Raw genomic sequence first — 19513 nt, 5'->3', positions numbered from 1 at the left:
CCATTGTCTCTGACCTCCCCCCCCCCATCCAAAGATGTGAAAAACACAGTACAAAGGCTGCAGCCTCTTTAAAAATTCATTAGCAATTAACATTTCCTAACTAGTCAAAACATCCAAGTGGGTATTTTCAAAACTGATTTCCAGATGTCTTTCTGGTTGTTTTGTCTCGAGTGCATCTAAATCTTAAGAGGGCATGTTAGAGTCATGTTTCGGGTGAGCTTGGAGTGGGCTTAGGGTTTGACATTCTGCAGGGATAATCAAATCTTTAACAAAATATCCAGGGCTTTTTTCAGATGTTTAGAGCTAGACCTATTTTAAAATTGAATAAAGGTCAAAAAGGTGCCCAAACTGACTAGATGACCACTGGAGAGATTAAGTCATGACCCCCTTTACTCCCCCATTGTCTCTGACCTCCCCCCCCCCATCCAAAGATGTGAAAAACACAGTACATTTCAGCCTATATTATGAGTTGGGTGCTGAAAAGTTCTCAGCGCAACCAACCAACTTCCTAAATGTTGAGCATTATTTTGCCATTGCATCTGAAAAGAGTGTTATCTTGTTTCATTAAGTGCCAGTTTGCAGAACCAAAATTCTATGATTTAATATTGTTTCAGATCATTGATTAAATCAAATTCATGTCATTCTCTTCTTGGTTGTGCTGAGAACCTTTCAGCACCCTCTCTTACAGCTTCAGATGGCCACACAGACAACTGAGCCCAGCAGAGCAGAGGGGCACTCTAGGGGGTACTGCAGTGAATGTCATATTTAAAAGTCCCAGGTAATAATGTCATTATAACCCGCTTATATTGTATAGTGAGCCCACCAAAACCCACCCAAAATCTACTATATCTACTTAAATATGATACCTGCAGGCATAAGGACTATTGTTGTGGTTTACAGATAGGCACAGTAAGATTTGGTGGGTTTTGAAGGGCTCACCATACAATATAAGCAGGGTATAGTGACATGTATCTGGGACATTAAAATGTGACATTCTGTAGTTGCTGAAGATTGGAGGGTGACCAATGTAATGCCGATTTTTAAAAAGGGTTCCAGGGGAGATCTGGGAAATTACAGACTGGTAATCCTAACGTCAGTGCCGGACAAAATGGTGGAAACAATTATAACAAATAAAATTGTGGAACATGTAGACAAACATGATTTAATGAGACGGAGTCAGCATGGGTTCAACCGAGGGAGATCTTGCCTCACCAATTTGCTTGACTTCTTTGAAGGTGTGAATAAACATGTTGATAAAGGTGAGCCGATCGATGTAGTTTATCTAGATTTTCAGAAAGATTTTGATAAAGTTCCTCATGGAGAGGTTCCTAAGAAAATGAAAGAGTCATGGGATAGGAGGCAAAGTTCTGTTGTGGATTAGGAATTGGTTATCAGATAGAAAACAGAGGGTAGAGTTAAATGGTCATTTTTCTCAATGGAGGAGAGTAAACAGTGAAGTGCCGCAGGGATCTGTGCTATTTAAGTTATTTATAAATGATCTGGAAATTGGAACGACGAGTGAGGTGATTAAATTTACAGATGACACTAACCTGTTCAAAGGTTTTTTTTATATATCTTTATTGATTTTTAATCTAAAACAGTGCCATACAAATAAAAGAACAATAGTTATTACATACATTGCACTATTAGCTGTACAGGTAACATATATATCATTCAAGATTTTCCAGATTTCCTACATTTAATAGTAACATAACATAATATATAATATAATATAATATAAACAAAGAAAATAAAGTTACCCAAATGTCATCATCAATATTTATTTCCTTCCCTCCAACCCCCTCCCCCCATGGATGTATAAAGGTAAATGAACAGAAGAAAAGAAAAGATAAATAAACATTATTATAATTCCACAAATTTAGTCAATGGGCTCCAAACTTTATTAAATACACCATTAAATCCCCTAAACTCTGCATTAATTCTTTCATATCTGTATGTAGTACACACATTCACCCACCAAAAAGTGTAACTTATTCTGTCATGGTTTTTCCAGTTACTCATATGCGGATTGTGAAACATTGCAGGAAGACCTTAGGAAATTGGAAGACTGGGCGTCCATGTGGCAGATAAAATTTAATATGGACAAATGCAAAGTGCACATTGGAAAGAATAACCCAACTCATAGTTACCAGATGCAAGGATCCATCTTGGGGGTTAGCGCCCAAGAAAAGGATCTGGGTATCATTGTAGACGATACGATGAAACCTTCCGCAGCAGCAGCCAAAAAAGCAAACAAATTTGTACTTGTTAGAAGTAGGTTTGACCTGTCAGACTGCTTCTCGTTTGTGGCTCCACTTCCTAATTAATTAATGACGTAAAGCTTCCCTCCCATTGGTTCCTTGAATATTGTTGCATTATAATGAATTATTTATTGCTGTGACTAATAAATTATCAAATTTGTTTTTTAAATCTTCTGAATCAAAGCTTAGGAGTTGTTCCTATTGGTCTCATATCTTTGTTGAAGTTCTTTCCTGTTCTGGTGCAGGCAAGCAAGCTCCCTTGTAACAGCAGCCAATTCCTCTTCATATGTCTGAATTTTCTGTTGCAGAAGAGCTCTCTCCAGTAGCGTAACAAGGTTGAGCGGCGTGCCCCTGCCCCACTCTCTTCCCTGCCCCCCCCCCTTGTCACAGATGCACTTACGCCCCTTCCCTGTACCTTTTTAACTTCACCGCGAGCAGCCACCGACTTACTTCCTGCATCAGCTTCGGCGCTCTCTCTGACATCACTTCCTAGGCGTAGGTCCTGGAAGTGACATCGGAGAAAGCGCCGAAGTCAATACAGGCAGTAAATTTGGGGCACGCACGTGGCAGGAGAAGGAGTGAGAAGGGGAGCAGAGAGGAAGAGGGGTGACGGAACCCCGAGGAAGATGATGCCCAGGGAGTACCGCCCCTCTCGCTCCCCCCCACCTTACTACGCCGATGGCTCTCACCCTAATTGCCTGTTCGGAATGTGTCTCAAAATCAGCATAGTTATCTTTCTGCGCCTGTATGGACTGAGCAAGCTCCCTCTACACCAGGGGTCTCAAAGTCCCTCCTTGAGGGCCACAATCCAGTCAGGTTTTCAGGATTTCACCAATGAATATGCATGAGATCTATGTGCATGCACTGCTTTCAATGCATATTCATTGTGGAAATCCTGAAAACCAACTGGATTGCGGCCCTCAAGGAGGGACTTTGAGATCCCTGCTCTACACCTTCAACTGACATGATCTCAGTTTATCATCCCATAGACTCAAATGGCAGTTTCACTTCAGATTTGCACAGAAAACCTTTTTTTTTTCTTCTTCTCTCTCTGAAACTGTAACCTCATCTCTGTACCCTTTTCTGAAGTATACACTTTAACTCATGTAAACCAGTAGTCGCCAATGTGTAGACCTGAAGTCCTCCAATGCAGTCCTCAAACAGTTGGGCTGAAAAGCCCTTTGAATCCTGTAAATGCATTCATTTCAGTCTTGCCCGCTTGATTCAGTAGGTGCAAACAATCTCTTGAATGCGTTACTCAGGTGTTTCTTTTTATGGAATTTGCTACTAGTGACAATCCAAAATAAAGTGAATTTTTAAAATATATTCATTTATTTATTCATTCAGTTTTCTATACCGTTCTCCCAAGGGAGCTCAGAACAGTTTACATGAATTTATTCAGGTACTCAAGCATTTTTCCCTGTCTGTCCCGGTGGGCTCACAATCTATCTAATGTACCTGGGGCAATGGAGGGATTACCGTATTTTCTCGCATTAACGCGCGCGTTATACGTGTTTTTTACAAACCGTGCATACCCTTGCGCGTTATACGCGTGAGCGCGTTGTACAAATTTTTTTTTACATAGTTTCCCCCCCCCCGACATCCGATTCACCCCTCCCGCAGGACCGCTCACACCCCCACCCCGAAGGACTGCTCGCACGCACCCGCACCCCGAAGGACCGCTCGCACGCACTCCCACCCGCACCCACAGCCTGAAGGACCGCTCGCACCCCCACAGCCTCCGGCCCCCCCCCATCATGTAGAAGCTCCTACCGGTGTCCTGCTGCTTCCTCTTGGCGGTCCCGGCCCTTCTGTGAGCCCTGCGCCTGCGCTGCTTCCTCTTCCGGCGGTCCTGTCCTTTCTCTGACGTCAAGCCCTCTTGCCCCGCTGACTCCCCGACTCCCCGATACGATCGGGGCAAGAGGGAGCTCAAGCCCTCTTGCCCCAGCCAACCGCGGCACCCCCGACACGATCGGGGCAAGAGGGAGCTCAAGCCCTCTTGCCCCCCCCCAACTCCCCGACACGATCGGGGCAAAAGGGAGCCCAAGCCCTCTTGCCCCGCAGACTCCCCAACTCCCCGACAATATCGGGCCAGGAGGGAGCCCAAGCCCTCCTGGCTCTGGCGACCCCCCCCCCCCCCCCGCTAGTTGTTCGGGCCAGGAGGGAGCCCAAGTCCTCCTGGCCCTGGCGACAGCCCCCGCTAGTTGTTCGGGCCAGGAGGGAGCCCAAACCCTCCTGGCCACGGCGACCCCCTACCCCCACCCTGCACTACATTACGGGCAGGAGGGATCCCAGGCCCTCCTGCCCTCGACGCAAACCCCCTCCCCCCAATGACCGCCCCCCCAAGAACCTCCAACCGCCCCCCCATCCGACCCTGCTGTTCCCCCTGGCCTCCCGAATAAATCTTCCTAACTTCAGCAGCCTGCAATAAGATTGCTGGTGCTAGCGATCTTTGCAAGCTGCTATACGGCTTCAGAGCGTCTTCTCTCTGCCATGGTCCCACCCCTTCTCTGACGTCAGAGAAGGGGTGGGACCGCGGCAGAGAGAAGACGCTCCGAAGCAGAGCAGCTTGCAAAGATCGCTAGCACCAGCGATCTTATTGCAGGCTGCTGAAGTTAGGAAGATTGATTCGGGAGGCCAGGGGGAACAGCAGGCCTTCCGGAGGGGGGTGTAGTCCTTCGGAAGGAGGGGGGGTGCAGCCTTCCGTGGATGGGGGTACAGGCCTTTAGAGGAGATAGGCAGGCAGGCCTTTAAAGGGGGTTGAACAGGCAGGCAGGCCTTTGTGGGGGATGCAGGCCTTCAAAGGGGGGACAGACAGGCAGGCAGGCCTTTGGAGGGATGCAGGCCTTCAAAGGGGGGACATGCCTTCAGGGGGATATGCAGGCCTTCAGGGGGGGACAGACCTTCAAGGGGGGGGGACAGGCAGGCAGGCCTTCTGGGAAATGCACCGATGCAGGCCTTCAAAGGGGGGGGACAGGCCTTCAGGGGGGCAGGCAGGCAGATCTTCGGGGGGATGTAGGCCTTCGATAGGGGGGACAGGCCTTCAGGGGGAGGTGCAGACCTTCAAGAGGGGTCAGACCAGGGGAGGGGGTCCTGGTGTAGAAGTACACAGAGGGAGGGAGGGAAGAGGGGGTCTGAAAATAGAGGGGAGGAAGAGAGATGATGGACAATGGGATTTAGGGAGGGAAGGAACAGAAATGGAGAGAAGTTGGATACAAGGGATGGTGTGGAGGGCGGATAGAGATACTGGATAGGAGGGTAGTTGGGAAAAGAAAAGGAGAGTTGGTGGACCCTGGGGTGGTGGGGAAGGAGAGAGAGATGCTGGATGAAAGGGTAGTTAAGAAAAGATGGATTTGTGGATGGAGACGAAAAAAAAGAAAGATGTCAGACCTCCGGGGGAGGGAAGGGAAACGGAAGGGGAGGACAGAGATGGCAGATGGATGGTTAGAATGGAGAAAGAAGAAAGAAGGAGACCCTGGCAAGCAAGACAACCAGAGCCTGCGACCAACAAGATTTGAATGACCAGACAACAAAAAGTAGAAAAACTAATTTCATTTTCCCTTTTGTGATTACAATATGTCAGATTTGAAATGTGTATCCTGCCAGAGCTGGTGTTAGACCGCAAATGTGAGCTAGGATTTAACAGAGAGAGGAAAAGTCTTTTTTGTTTGTTAATTTTGTTTACACCACAGCGCCGGTGTGGTTAGGTGAAGGCAAAGGGGGTAAAAAGGCTCTAAAAGGGGTGAAGAGGCTATAAAATAAACCCACCAGGATGTTTGAAAAAAACACCCAATTGGGCAGGAAAATCGAATCGAATCGAAATGAAAAAACAATTCAGTAGGCTGAATCGAATCAAAATTTTTTTTCCTGAATCGGGCAGCACTATCCGGCATGAGCAGCATCTCTAACTTGCTGCCTGCACCAGCGTCTGTTCTCCCTCTTATGTTACTTCCTAGTCACAGGACCCTGAAGTAATATCAGAAAGGAGTGTTGAGACCGGCACGAGCAGCAGGTTGGAGCTGCTGCTTGTGCCGACGAAGAGCTAAAAGGCACAAACGTGGTGGGGGAGGAGTGGGAAGGCGGCAGGTCTTAGAGGAGGAGAGGTGTCCAGGGCAGTCTGCCCCTCACCCCCCCTTTACCATGCCACTGACTCCTTAAAAACCATGCATGACACAGGTTACTCATGTAAGTAGTGGCTATTCTAAAATAATTTGTTATATATGAAATTGACATTTTATTTATTTAATTTTCTATACTGTCCTCCCAGGGAACTCTGAATGGTTTAAATGAATTTATTCAGGTACTCAAAATTTTTTCCCTGTCTATCCTGGCAGGCTCACAATCTAGTTAAAGTACCTGTTAATGGGGGGGGGGGGATTAAGTGACTTGCTCAGGGTCAAAATGAGCAGCATGGGTTTGAACCCATAACCTCAGAGTGCTGAGGCTTTAGCTTTTAACCACTGCACCATACTCTCTGACATCAATGGAAAGTAACCTTCCAAAATGACCACCCTTGTTTGAGACATTGGACCTAATTCTATACATGGTGTCTAGGTTGTCATTCAACCCCTAGGCGTCAGTTATAGAATTGGAGCCTAGCAGTGCTTAACTCAACTTATAGTAGGTGTCAGTAGATGTCCTAATGTTAGGCACCAGTATAACAGGCCCGGCGTTTCCTGGCCTAATTTACCAGTACCTACCACAGACGCCTACCAATGCCTAAGTCATTCTATGCCCAAACTCCACCCCTAACCATGCTCACTTTTAGGTTAAGGATGGGTAGGTGCCTTGGTGTTGGTGCCTACTGGAAACTTAATTTTTAAAATCATTTTTATTTACAGAATAGAACTTAGCTGGAAAATTGGCATCTACTTGCATAAGTATACTGATATACATGTACAGTATTGTATAATCTAATATAATATTCCATTTGTGTGTCACACAAATCTGTGCAGGCTCTAGGTGACTTACAGTGAAAGGAGAGAGAGGGGAAAAGGTAAGGGGGACTGAAGGAAAGGCTTGATGGAAGAGGGGGATAGATGGGCAATCATGAGAATTCGCGGGAGCCAGTCAAGAAACCACTCAGTGCTGAGCAGGAGCACCAAAGAATGCTCCTGCTCATTGCAGCTCAGCGGCAGAAGAAATGCTTTTCTACGAGTGAAGACAGAGCCTGACATGGGTTGAGGGAAGGGGGCTGAGGTGCTTATTGCCGCTTTGTGGCAGAAAAAAACCAATTCCATGGATGGAAAGCCTGACAAGGGAGGGAGGGAAGTGGGCTGGGAGCAGTGCTTGATGGGGGAAGGAGGCTGGGCTAGAGCCTGACAGGGAGGGAATGGGGTTGGAGCATGATAGGGGGAAAGGGTCTGGAGCCTGACAGGAGGGGGAGGGAAGGGAAAGGAAGGGGATGGGTGCAGAGCCTGATCATGTAATGGAAGGGAATGGAAAGGAAGGGAAGGGGGCTGGGAGCAGAGCCTGACAGAGAGAGGCTGAGTACAGGGGGTAGGGAGCTGGGATGGCAGAGATGACAGATGCTCAGGGGGTTGGGAAGACAGATACTGCACATACTGGGAGAGGGTTGGGAAGGACAAATGCAGAGGCTGGGAGGAGGTAGTAAAGGAGGAAAAGAGAGATGCTGCACAGGTGTAGTGGGAAGGGAGAGAAAGAAATGCTGCTGGTGGGGGAGGGAAAAGGAATGGAGAATTGTTGGACATAGGTTTGTGGCATGAGAGGGAAAGAGATGATGTATATGGGGAAAGGAAGAAAGATGGAGACCCCCAAGTGTCACAGGCAGCGCCGGACTCCCCCTTAAAGGGGAGGAGCCAGCACGGCACACGCGGTGCCGAAGAGAGAGGGGAGCAGGTAGCGCAAGTCACTGCTCTGAAAGGAGACAGGCAGCGTCGGTGCCGAGCACCGAAGAAAGAAAGAAGGAGGACGTAGCTAGGAGGACAGCAGGCTCGGGGTAGCGGCGAGAGTTCGCTCCGCCCCCCCACGCGTCACAGGCAGCGCCGGACTCCCCCTTAAAGGGGTGGAGCCAACGGCGCCCGGCGAAGTCGCGCGGCAAAGGCGCTCGCCTTAGCGAGAGCGCCTTTGCGAAGGGCTTCAAGAAGGGCCAAGTTACTACACTCAGGAGCACCAGGGAAAGACTGCAGGGTACGGAAGAAGCAGGCACAGAAGGAACGAACACACACAAGCAACAGTAAGGTAAGGTAGAACAAACACAGCACACACAAGAAGTAGGCAGTAAGGCAAGAAGCAGGTGCAGAAAGAAGCAGGCTCACAAGGAACAAACACACAAACAAAGTATAGTAAAGTAGAGTGAAGGCAGCACACACAAGAAGAAGGCGCAAAAGGAAGCAGGCACACAAGGAACACATAGTCTTAAGTGTTATCTTAAAGTAGGAACGACTATGGAAGCAGAGGGAAACCAGAAGATGAGCTTTCCAGTGTTCTGCACCGACTGTCATATGTATGACTACCTCCCCTCAGGGAGACAGTCGTATGTATGCGGTCGGTGTCAGGAGCTGGAAAGCTTGAAGAACGAAGTCAAGCAACTAGAGGACAAGATACAGGAGCTAGAAGGACTTTACACCACGGAGGACCCAATCAAGACAACTGAAGACTTCATGAGCGAGAGGCACATCGAGGAGGAAGTCAGGGAACTCGAGAAATTCATTGAGGAGGCATACAAGAGGAGGGTGGAAGAGAACGAACTTCAGATGAAAGAAGAAGTTACACCAATATCGAAGGGAGAGCAAGAAACATAAGAAGACCACAAAGAAGACACCCCCGGAGGAAAAACGCATGAGGGCGAGAAATTGACCAGTCGATGCCCAGAGGAAGAAAGAGAGAAGCACACCGAGGACATCGACCTGAGACCGAAGCGAACATTGAAGAAGGGAAAGTCAGCGATCCTAGTAGGGGATTCGATCCTGAGGCATGTGGACAGCCACATAGCAGGAGGGAGGGAGGACTGACTGGTGACCTGCCTCCCGGGAGCGAGAGCCAAGGACATCGTGGACAAAATTGGAAAGATCCTGGAAGGAGCGGAGACGGTAGAGACCACAGTAATGATCCACATCGGGACGAATGATGTCAGCAGGAGGGACTACAGGAGAAACACACTGATAGAACAGTTCAAGATTCTGGGAAGGAAGCTGAAGATGAGGACCCAGAAGATAGCGTTCTCAGAGATCCTACCGGTACCGAGGGCAGATGTCAAAAGGCAAGAGGAACTGCAATCAATAAATGCGTGGATGAGGAGATGGGTGTGAGGAAGAAGGATTCCACTTCGTGAGGAACTGGACGACGTTCTGGGGCAAGAGCAAGCTCTACAGGAGAGATGGACTGCACCTGAGCGCAGCGGGAACTAGACTTCTAGCAAACAACGTCAAGAGAGGAATAGAACAGGCTTTAAACTAAGAAGAAGGGGAAAGCCGACAGTCGACCATGCGTCGATGATTCGGAAAAAGGTATCTCGTGAAGATACTAAGGAGAAAAAAGGCTGGGATGAAACAAGGGACAAATTACAGGAGTCGACTAACAAAGGAGAGGAGATTAGAAAGATCGCAACCAAAGAGAAGAATCTAAAGACCGAAGCACAGGGAAAGGAAATGAAGGCAACAAAATTCCAGGAGCTAAATTGCATATATACTAATGCAAGGAGCCTAAGAAACAAAATGGGAGAATTAGAAGCCATGGCCATTGCAGAGAACATAGACATCATTGGAATCTCCGAAACATGGTGGAATGAGGAAAGCAGGTGAGATACAGCACTGCCGGGGTACAAACTCTATCGCCAAGACAGATTAGGACAGAAAGGCGGTGGAATAGCACTATACATAAAAGAAGGCATACAATCGACAAGAATGGACACTGCAGAGACGGCCAACAAGCTAGAATCACTATGGGTTAAAATACCAGGAAGGAAAGGGCCTGAAATAAGATAGGTCTATACTATCAACCACCCGGACAAACCGGAGAAATCGATGAAGAAATGGAAGCCGAGATGAAGCGAGAATGCAAAAGCGGTAACACAGTTATTATGGGAGACTTCAACTACCCTGGGATAGACTGGAGTCTTGGAAGCTCAAGATGCGCTAGGGAGGCAGACTTTCTGGAGGCAGTACAAGATTGCTTCATGGAGCAGCTTGTTAGAGAACCGACGAGAGGAAATGCCACTCTGGATCTAATCCTAAATGGGCTAAAGGGACCTGCAAAGGAAGTGGAAGTAGTGGGACCGTTGGGAAACAGCGATCATAATATGATCAAGTTCAAGGTGGAAATAGGAATACTGAAAGGAAAGAGAACCATAGCGACAACTTTTAACTTCAGGAAGGGAAACTACGAAGCAATGAGAGGAATGGTAAAGAAAGAAACTTAGTAATACTTCAAAAAAATGGCATATGGTAGAACATGCCTGGTCCTTTTTCAAGGACACGGTGAGCGAGGCGCAAAATCTGTATATCCCCAGATTCAGAAAAGGGTGCAACAAGAGTCGAACAAAAGACCCGGCGTGGATAACTAAAATAGTGAAGGAAGCGATAGTCAATAAGAAAAACTCATTCAGAAAATGGAAAAAGGACAAATCTGAGGGAAACTGGAAAGATCACAGAAAGTATCAAAAAGAATGTCATCGTGTGGTTCGAAAAGCCAAAAAAGAGTATGAAGAAAGGCTAGCCAAGGAAGCACGAAATTTCAAGCCGTTCTTTAGATATATTAAAGGGAAACAGCCGGCTAGGGAGGAGGTGGGACCACTGGACGACGGAGACCGGAAGGGAGCGGTGAAGGAAGAGAAAGAGGTCGCAGAAAGACTTAACAGGTTCTTTTCGTCTGTATTTACAAGCGAAGACACAACCAACATACCGGAACCTGAACAAATATTCAAGGGAAATCAAGCACAGAAGTTAACATCCATGGAAGTGAGCCTTGCTGATTTGCGCAGGCAGATAGAAAAACTAAAAACTGACAAATCGCCGGGTCCGGATGGAATCCATCCAAGGGTTCTGAAGGAACTAAAGGAGGAAATAGCGGAACTACTGCAGCAAATTTGCAACCTATCTCTGAAAACAGGTGTGATTCCGGAGGATTGGAAGATAGCCAACGTTATGCCCATCTTTAAAAAGGGATCAAGAGGGGACCCGGGAAACTACAGACAGGTGAGTCTGACCTCGGTTCCGGGGAAAATGGCGGAAGCACTGATAAAAGAAAACATCGATGAACATTTTGAAAGAAACGAACTTCTGATAACCAGCCAACATGCAGGGGAAGATCGTTCCTGACTAACTTACTGCACTTCTTCGAAGGAATTAACAAACAGATGGACAGAGGAGACCCCATAGACATCATATACCTAGATTTCCAGAAAGCCTTTGACAAGGTGCCTCATGAACGTCTACTCTGGAAACTGAAGAACCATGGGGTGGACGGAGACGTGCACAGATGGATCAGAAACTGGTTAGAAGGTAGGAAACAGAGGGTAGGGGTGAAGGGCCACTACTCAGACTGGAGAAAGGTCACGAGTGGAGTTCCGCAGGGCTCGGTGCTCGGGCCGCTGCTTTTTAACATATTCATAAATGATCTAGAAACAGGGATGAAGTGTGAGATAATAAAATTTGCAGACGACACCAAACTATTTAGTGGAGCTCGGACAAAGGAGGACTGCGAAGAATTGCAAAGAGACTTGGACAAACTAGGGAAATGGGTAGAGAGATGGCAGATGAAATTCAATGTTGAGAAGTGTAAAGTATTGCATGTGGGAAGCAAAAACCCGAGGTATAATTATGCGATGGGAGGGATGTTATTGAATGAGAGTACCCAAGAAAGGGACTTGGGGGTGATGGTGGACATGACAATGAAGCCGACAGCACAGTGCGCAGCTGCCGCTAAGAGAGCGAATAGAATGCTAGGTATAATCAAGAAGGGTATTACAACCAGAACGAAATAAGTTATCCTGTCGCTGTATTGAGCAATGGTGCGTCCACATCTTGAGTACTGCATCCAGTATTGGTCACCGTACCTTAAGAAGGATATGACATTACTCGAGAGAGTTCAGAGGAGAGCGACACGACTGATTAAGGGGATGGAAAGCCTTTCATACGCTGAGAGATTGGAAAAACTGGGACTCTTTTCCCTGGAAAAGAGAAGATTAAGAGGGGATATGATAGAGACTTACAAGATCATGAAGGGCATAGAGAGAGTAGAGAGGGAAAGATTCTTCAAACTTTCAGAAAATAAAAAAACAAGAGGGCATTCGGAAAAGTTGAAAGGGGCAAATTCAAAACAAATGCTAGGAAGTTCTTCTTTACACAACGTGTGGTGGACACCTGGAATGCAATTCCGGAGGACGTTATAGGGCAGAGTACGGTACTGGAATTTAAGAAAGGATTGGACAAATTCCTGCTGGAAAAGGGGATAGAGGGGTATAGATAGAAATTTACTGCACAGGTCCTGGACCTGTTGGGGCCGCCGCGTGAGCGGACTGCTGGGCGTGATGGACCTCAGGTCTGACCCAGCAGAGTCATTTCTTATGTTCTTATGTTCTTATTGGACATGATAGTGGTGGAGAGGAGGGAGGGAGAAATGTTACACTGGTCAGGAGGAGAGATGATCCAAAGAAGGGAGAGATGTCAGACCACTGAAATGAGAAGGAGAGAGAGAGAGATGCCAGACTGCAGAAAGGAAAGGAGAGAGATGTTAGACCTCAGAAAGAGGGAGGGAAAGAGAGAGAGATGCTAGACCATGGGAGAGGAGAGAGATTCCAGGCTAAGGGAAGGAGAGGAGAAAGATGCCAGAACATATGAGGGGGGAAGGGGGAAGACAGAGATGTCTGACCATGGGAGAGGGATGAGATGGTGCATAGGGATTGAGGGGAAGGAGCGACAGAGGGAGGAGATGGTATACAGCAATAGGTGCAGCAGGGAAGAGATACGAAGAAATGCTTCTTATGGATCGATGGAAGTAAGGGAGAAGAAAGAGGGAGGAGATGGTGCACATGGATAAATGAGAAGGGAAGGCATGAAAAAGTAGATTTTGAGAAGAAAGCAGACAAATGGAAGAAAGTTGAATGTTAAAAATTAATGCTAAAAATGGATGTGCATGTATGGCAGAAAGTGAAGGAGAGAAAAACAGCAAATATATAAGGTGGCCCAGCATAGACAGAAGGAAATGCAGCCAGAAACTGGGAAAGATGGTTTGAAAACCAAAATCACCAGGCAACAAAGGTAGGGGAAATGATTTTATTTTCAATTTAGTGATTGAATTGTGCCAGATTTGAGAAATTACTTCAGCTGTCTATATTTTGTACTGTTCAGGAAGAAATGCATTTGTTTCTATTTCTCTGAGGATTGTATTGTATGCAGAATCTTGCATCTTAGGGTTTTATTTATATATATATATTAGTACTTTTAGTTTATGGTCTTGTATTTGTATAGGGGTTATCTGTTTTCTGCATGTATGACCAAGGCCAGATGTTCTGGTAGGAATGAATGCTGAGAAACATACAGTGTGCTTTGTGCAGTTTAATTTTGTGGTCAACCATTATGTATTGTTAATAAGATTATATTGTGTATGTATATATGAAAAATTAAATGGAAAAATGGTATTATAGGGGCAGTTCTGGGGCGGAGATTAGGCGGGGTCTGGGGCAGAACCCAATCAAAAAAGCGTTCCTCTGCCTATGTAATGATTCAGATGTGAACCAATCTAGTTGATAGTTAATTCTTTGTTTTGAAACAGTAAAGATGGAAAATGCTTATCTTTTTCTTTATCTATGTGCTTGTGTCATGTAAGAGTTACTAGTTTGAAACAAAAGAAACTGTGGAGTCTGATGTTGCTGATGCAGGCTTTATTCAGGCATGAAGATAATCTACAATCTTAAAGACAGTGGAAATCATCCACAACTTAAGTCAATGAAGAGGACCTAACACAGTCTGTGTTTTAACCAAAAAAAGGTCTTCCTCAGGTTGCTTTTGAGTTACTAGTTTGACAAGAGCACTTATTAAAGGCACATATCAAGAGTCTTCTTGAATTATGAAATCTGTAGAAAGTTGCAGACCTAGATTTTGCAAGAGCATTAGAGAGAAGGACTTGGTGGCAAATCAGATCCACCAATAATTAAGAAGAATGGAAACTAGGTGGTAAATAAGACCAAGAATATTATAATATCTCTGTATTGCTCCATAGTGTGACCTCACCTTAAGTATTGCATTCAATTCTGGTCACAAGAAAAAGATATTGCAAACTGGATCTGTTCCAAGAGCAAACCGGATCTGTTCCAAGTAACCTATATTCCTTAGTCCACAACCCTTAGGGTGGGGTTAAGAAGGCAAAGCCTCAAGACTTCCTGAGCGTAGATGCTCACTAAACCAATTCAATACAGGGGCAAAGGAAGATGAGATTAATGAAGAATGACCATCCTAGTGGTAAAGGATGATCACCATGCCATCCATCCTTTTACCTGTAAGGGAAGTTCTGTGCGTAAGCTATTGCATAGGAGCCTATGACCTGCTTTGGAGAGCAATATTCAATTCTGGTCTCAAAAAAGATATAGTGGAATTAGAAAAGGCTCAAAGAGCAATTAAGAAGATAAAGGGGATGGAACTCATCTCATATGAGGAAAAACTAGAGGTTAGGGTTCTTCAGCTTGGAAAAGAGATGGCTGAGGGGAGATATGATTGAAGTTTACACAATCTTTAGTGGTGTAGAACAGATACAGGTGAAAATATTTTTTGAACCAATAGGAGGAAATATTTTTTTCACTCAGAGAATAGTTAAATTCTGAAACGCATTGCCAGAAGATGTGGTAACAATGTTTAATGTAGATGGTTTAAAAAAAAAAAAAGGTTTGGACAAGCTCCTGAAGGAAAAGTCCATAGTCTGCTATTGTGACAGACAAGGGGAAGTCAATGCTTGCTCTGGATCAATAGCATGGAATGTTGTTACCATTTGGGTTTTTGCCAGGTACTATACTTGTGACCTGGATTGGTCACTGTGGAAAAAGGATACTGGGCTAGTGTTTGGTAAAAGGATATAATAAGAAGGATGTTGTTGTGCTGGAGTCACTACTAATAAAGGAGGGGACAATGTGACAAATTTGTTACCACCAGATTTGTTACCACCAGTCAGTGCTAACTCAGCTCCTCAAGTCAATCACTTGCTCTGTAACTCAATATATCGCAAACTATGGGCCCGAGATTCCAGGTGTGCCTTGAGATGCCGGAGAGGAGGAGAGGCACCAGCTGACTGCCTACAGGATGTGCTACTTGCAGCAAGAGGCACATCCTGTAAGCAGTCAGCCGGCACCAGCCTTCCTCATGCCTCTCTGTGCCTCCTCCCTTCCAGCACCCCTCATGGACGGCTCAGGCCCTGTCTGGAGGGCCATCAGGCATGCACAGGCATTGACATGATGATGTCATGCATGCATGTGACATCATTGCATCGATGTCCACGCACTTCCGATGCCCTCGAGCCACAGCCACCAGTTTAGTATGCCACAGCTTTGCAAAGTTTGTGAGACATTGCTGGAACTACTGGAACTTTACAGGTGGGCTGGCACACAGTGGGTTGATATGAATGTTCACTGATTTCCTTATCATCATTTGATCTTTGGGATTTTCAGTCTGAGGCCCCAATGTTCTAACCTTACAGTGCTTTTAACAATAAATGCTAAACTACTTCTAATCAGTTTAGTGTTAAAGTATTTTAGCTTCCGAAGCACATAATGGCTCTGCGTGGTCTTTGCCATGCTTCTTAGCACCCTTCAATAATACTTTGTAAATGTAGTACAAGGTCATTAATATTAAAATGAACACTACAGGCGATGCCCAGACATTGCCTGATTCACAAAATGAAGCGCTGACCTTTAACGCTCCAAAATTACCAGCAGGTCTGGAGGTGGCAGTAGTGTGTTAAAAGCACATCTCAGGCATGTATGTTAAAGGTATGCCTCATGTGCATGGGTCAAAAGTGTACACCAGCAGGTCTGGGCTGCAGATTGCATGGGAGATGGAAGTTGAAGATGCATTTATCATACTTGATGGGATGGGGGTCCATATATGTGTGTGTTAAATGAATGTCTCATGCATCTGTCTTAAAAGCACATCTCATGTGCTTCCAATAAAAGCATATGCCAGTAGGTCTAGGGATGCTGATTGCAATGAATGCTATGCGCTGCTCCCGATGCTTATAGAGTTCCTTTGAGCGGCTCCCCTTCCTGCTTTCTGCGCCTGCCAATGACGCAACTTCCTGTTTCCACCCGGGTGGATTGCAGAGGCAGACACAGAAAGCAGGAAGGAGAGCCATGGGTGATGTAGCTGAATCACTGACGAGGCCGGCAGTTTTTTCAGCTTCACGGAAGGTAAAGGGAGAGAAGGCTGGGAACATGCTGGGCCACGGGGACTATCCAGAGCCTTGGCACTGGGCCATGAGAAGGGAAGTTCTAGGACCATGACTCCTAGGTCGGGAACACCCCCTCATGGCTGGCACCTGGGGGAACATTACTAAAAATATTTTTTTACATTGGGGGGGGGGTCAAAAATGATGGCAGGGGGTGTCAAAAAACAATGGGTCCCGGGTGTCACATACCCTAGGTACGCCTCTGTTAATAAATCTCAATAAATAATATATAAATAAACCCATTGGTTGTCCTTAATAAATTGCCCTACTGTCCATTTGCCTACATACAGCCACTCCTGTCATGATATGGTCGTCCTTTGAATCTTAAAGAGCTTATTATGCCACTGCAGTATAAATGTTACCTGTTCCCACTTTACCTGTGCACAGGTCTCAATTACACTGAAGGCTTCTGTAATTGACTAACAGTTATAATACAGGTTTGTTATCATAGAAAATCATTTGTGGCAGAAAACCTAGTGGATCAAGTTTAAATCATTCCCTTTTGACCTACCTCCAGAGAAGATAACCTTCTATCTGTGTCTTTAGTACCTACTATGCATTTGGGCCCTGATTCTATAAGACGTGCTTAGGCTAGTTGCTGCTAGGCCCGTACATTGAGAACACCTAGCGAAACCTTGCTTAAATCTATGCTTAATTTGTTTTATAAAAGGCTAAATGGCATGGTTATTGACCATGGATCAAAAAACGGAGATAGTCGGCTCTGCACAAACAGCAGCAAATCCAAAGACAGAAGCAGAGTGCACCCGGTCTTCAAACGAACCGCACTTTAATAGCAACCAATAGCAAAACGCATACAGAGAATTATCTGACAACATCCTCTGACTCGACACGGGCCGTGTTTCAGCTAAAAAGCCTGCGTCAGGAGTCCTTGTGAATGACAAACCAGATAAATAAACAGTATTCGTAAAAAGAATGCCAGATTGTAAAAAACACTGTTTGTGCAAAAGTGTGAATGGTAATTGACCATGCTATTTAAAACCCATTCTAAAACAATAAAAAAAATACTAATTAAAGCTGAGCACAGATATCCATGTGGCACTAAGAGATGCCTAAGTTGAGGTGCCTTTTGACAGCTAATGACAACCAGTGTCGTAGTAATGGGGGGTGGTCCGCCCCAGGTGTGGTCTTCCTAAGGGCATGGCACCCCTCCTCCTCTCCACCCCTTGCTCCTCTCCTTGCCGTGCACAAGTGCCCCTTGCCTTCCCCCCCATACCTTTTTTACTTCCCCAGCATCGGCGCTCTCTCTTACATCACTTTTAAGACCCATGCCTAGGAAGTGGCATCAAAGGTTGAGCCAACACGGGGCAACTTGCTCACACCAGACAGGTAAAAAAAGTAAGGGGAAAGTGAAGGGGGCATGCACATGGCAGGGGTGTCAGTGAATATCCCCTCTAACCACCTAATCTGAAATTAGCTATTTTATGGATGGTCCGAGGGCAGAGTCAGGGCAGAACTGGTCCTTATGTAGTTAAGTGCCGATATTGAGCACTTAACCACTTATAGTAACTGAACAAATCAGACTGCATAAAACACAAGTCTTATGTTTGTCTGATTTCACTTATCTGGATAAAGGCTGACTAGTGGCCTTAACCAGATAAGCGCTGTTCATCCAAATATTTGCAACTATTCACAGCCAGTACCCAGACATAGTCCAGCATTGAATATCCAGGCATAAGACTATTGGCAGATAAATAGTAATAAAATTGTTCACTGATGCAAGCTGAATATTTACCTATTTGTTATTAAAAGGAGAACCTGATTGTTACAAACTAATGGAAAAGAAAAAAAAAATCAAGAATCATTGGGACAACCTTCTGAGAAACAAAAAAAGCTGTTCTTGAAATAGTAATTGATGTGGAGACAAACTGTAATTCGCCAATCAAAATATATAAAAAAAAGGAATACAGTAGTGATATCAAATATTAAGTGGTAGTGATATCAAATTTGTAATGATAATGAGGAAAAAGACCTCAAATACCCCAGCGTCTTAATATTTTAAAGACACATTCAATGGGGTAAAAAAGTACTATCATTGGTCAACAAGCCTCATTAACCTGATGTCCTCATCAAAGACCTTTTTTTTTTTTCTTAATTTTACTTCAATCTCACTGGAACACTTAAAAAAACACAAAGCAAACAAGCAAGAGCTAAATGGGTTGAAACTTGTTGCTGGGATGTGGCTACAACCAGCTTGAATGTGTTGCACAATTATAATGCCTCTGGCAATACGACCTAGCATAAAAATCAACAAGTTACGCAGAACTCAACATATTCACCTGCTAGTAAGAATGAAAGAAATGTATATTCATGGTAGCAAATCCTAACCATGGATCTCAGTATAATCTTTGTTATTTTTGTACCATTTGCTTTCTGTTTTCTTGTCCAATTCTTAGATGGAATAATGTTTAGATGCACGAGGTTGCCTCCAGGACCGACACCCTTTCCTATTGTTGGCAACCTTTTCCAGCTAAAGAGTAGGAATATCATTCAGTCACTTACAAAGGTAAGCCTTTTTAAAAATTTATTTTTGCTGTACTTTTGTTCTTCCCTAGGAAAGTCCAGTCATTTGAGCCAATTGTGAGTAACCTGCAGAGAAGGAAGGTATGCAAGTATTTTAGGTCTCCTAAAGTTAAAGACTCCTAAAGTTAGGTGCCTAGCTGATCTATGCACTGACCCCCCTCCCATTTTTTTTATAAAACCATAGCATGGTTTTTTAATGCTGGCCATGGTGGTAACAACTCCGTCAGAGCCGTTTCCGTCATGGCTGGCACTAAATACTACGCTGAGCAAACAAACCAAAACTGCAGGCTTGTACACGATGCAGGCAAATTTTATTGTGA

General features: G+C 45.3%; 1 protein-coding gene across 2 annotated transcripts in view; it reads left to right on the top strand.

Annotated features, from left to right (window-relative positions):
- The first annotated feature begins 19022 nt into the window (after positions 1 to 19022).
- LOC117355144 (cytochrome P450 2G1-like) overlaps positions 19023 to 19513 on the top strand; it is an 80982-nt gene continuing 80491 nt past the window's right edge. For both annotated transcript variants that reach the window (XM_033933264.1, XM_033933265.1), the window contains exon 1: positions 19023 to 19176. In XM_033933264.1, coding sequence (XP_033789155.1) covers positions 19075 to 19176 — 102 coding nt within the window. In that variant the 5' untranslated portion in view covers positions 19023 to 19074. The remainder of the gene's footprint in view (positions 19177 to 19513) is intronic.

The sequence above is a fragment of the Geotrypetes seraphini genome, chromosome 2, assembly GCF_902459505.1.
Source record: "Geotrypetes seraphini chromosome 2, aGeoSer1.1, whole genome shotgun sequence".
In the NCBI taxonomy this organism is placed as follows: Eukaryota; Metazoa; Chordata; class Amphibia; order Gymnophiona; family Dermophiidae; genus Geotrypetes; species Geotrypetes seraphini.
The sequence above is the reverse complement of the archived record's forward strand: the minus strand, read 5'-3'. Positions and strand labels throughout refer to the sequence as shown.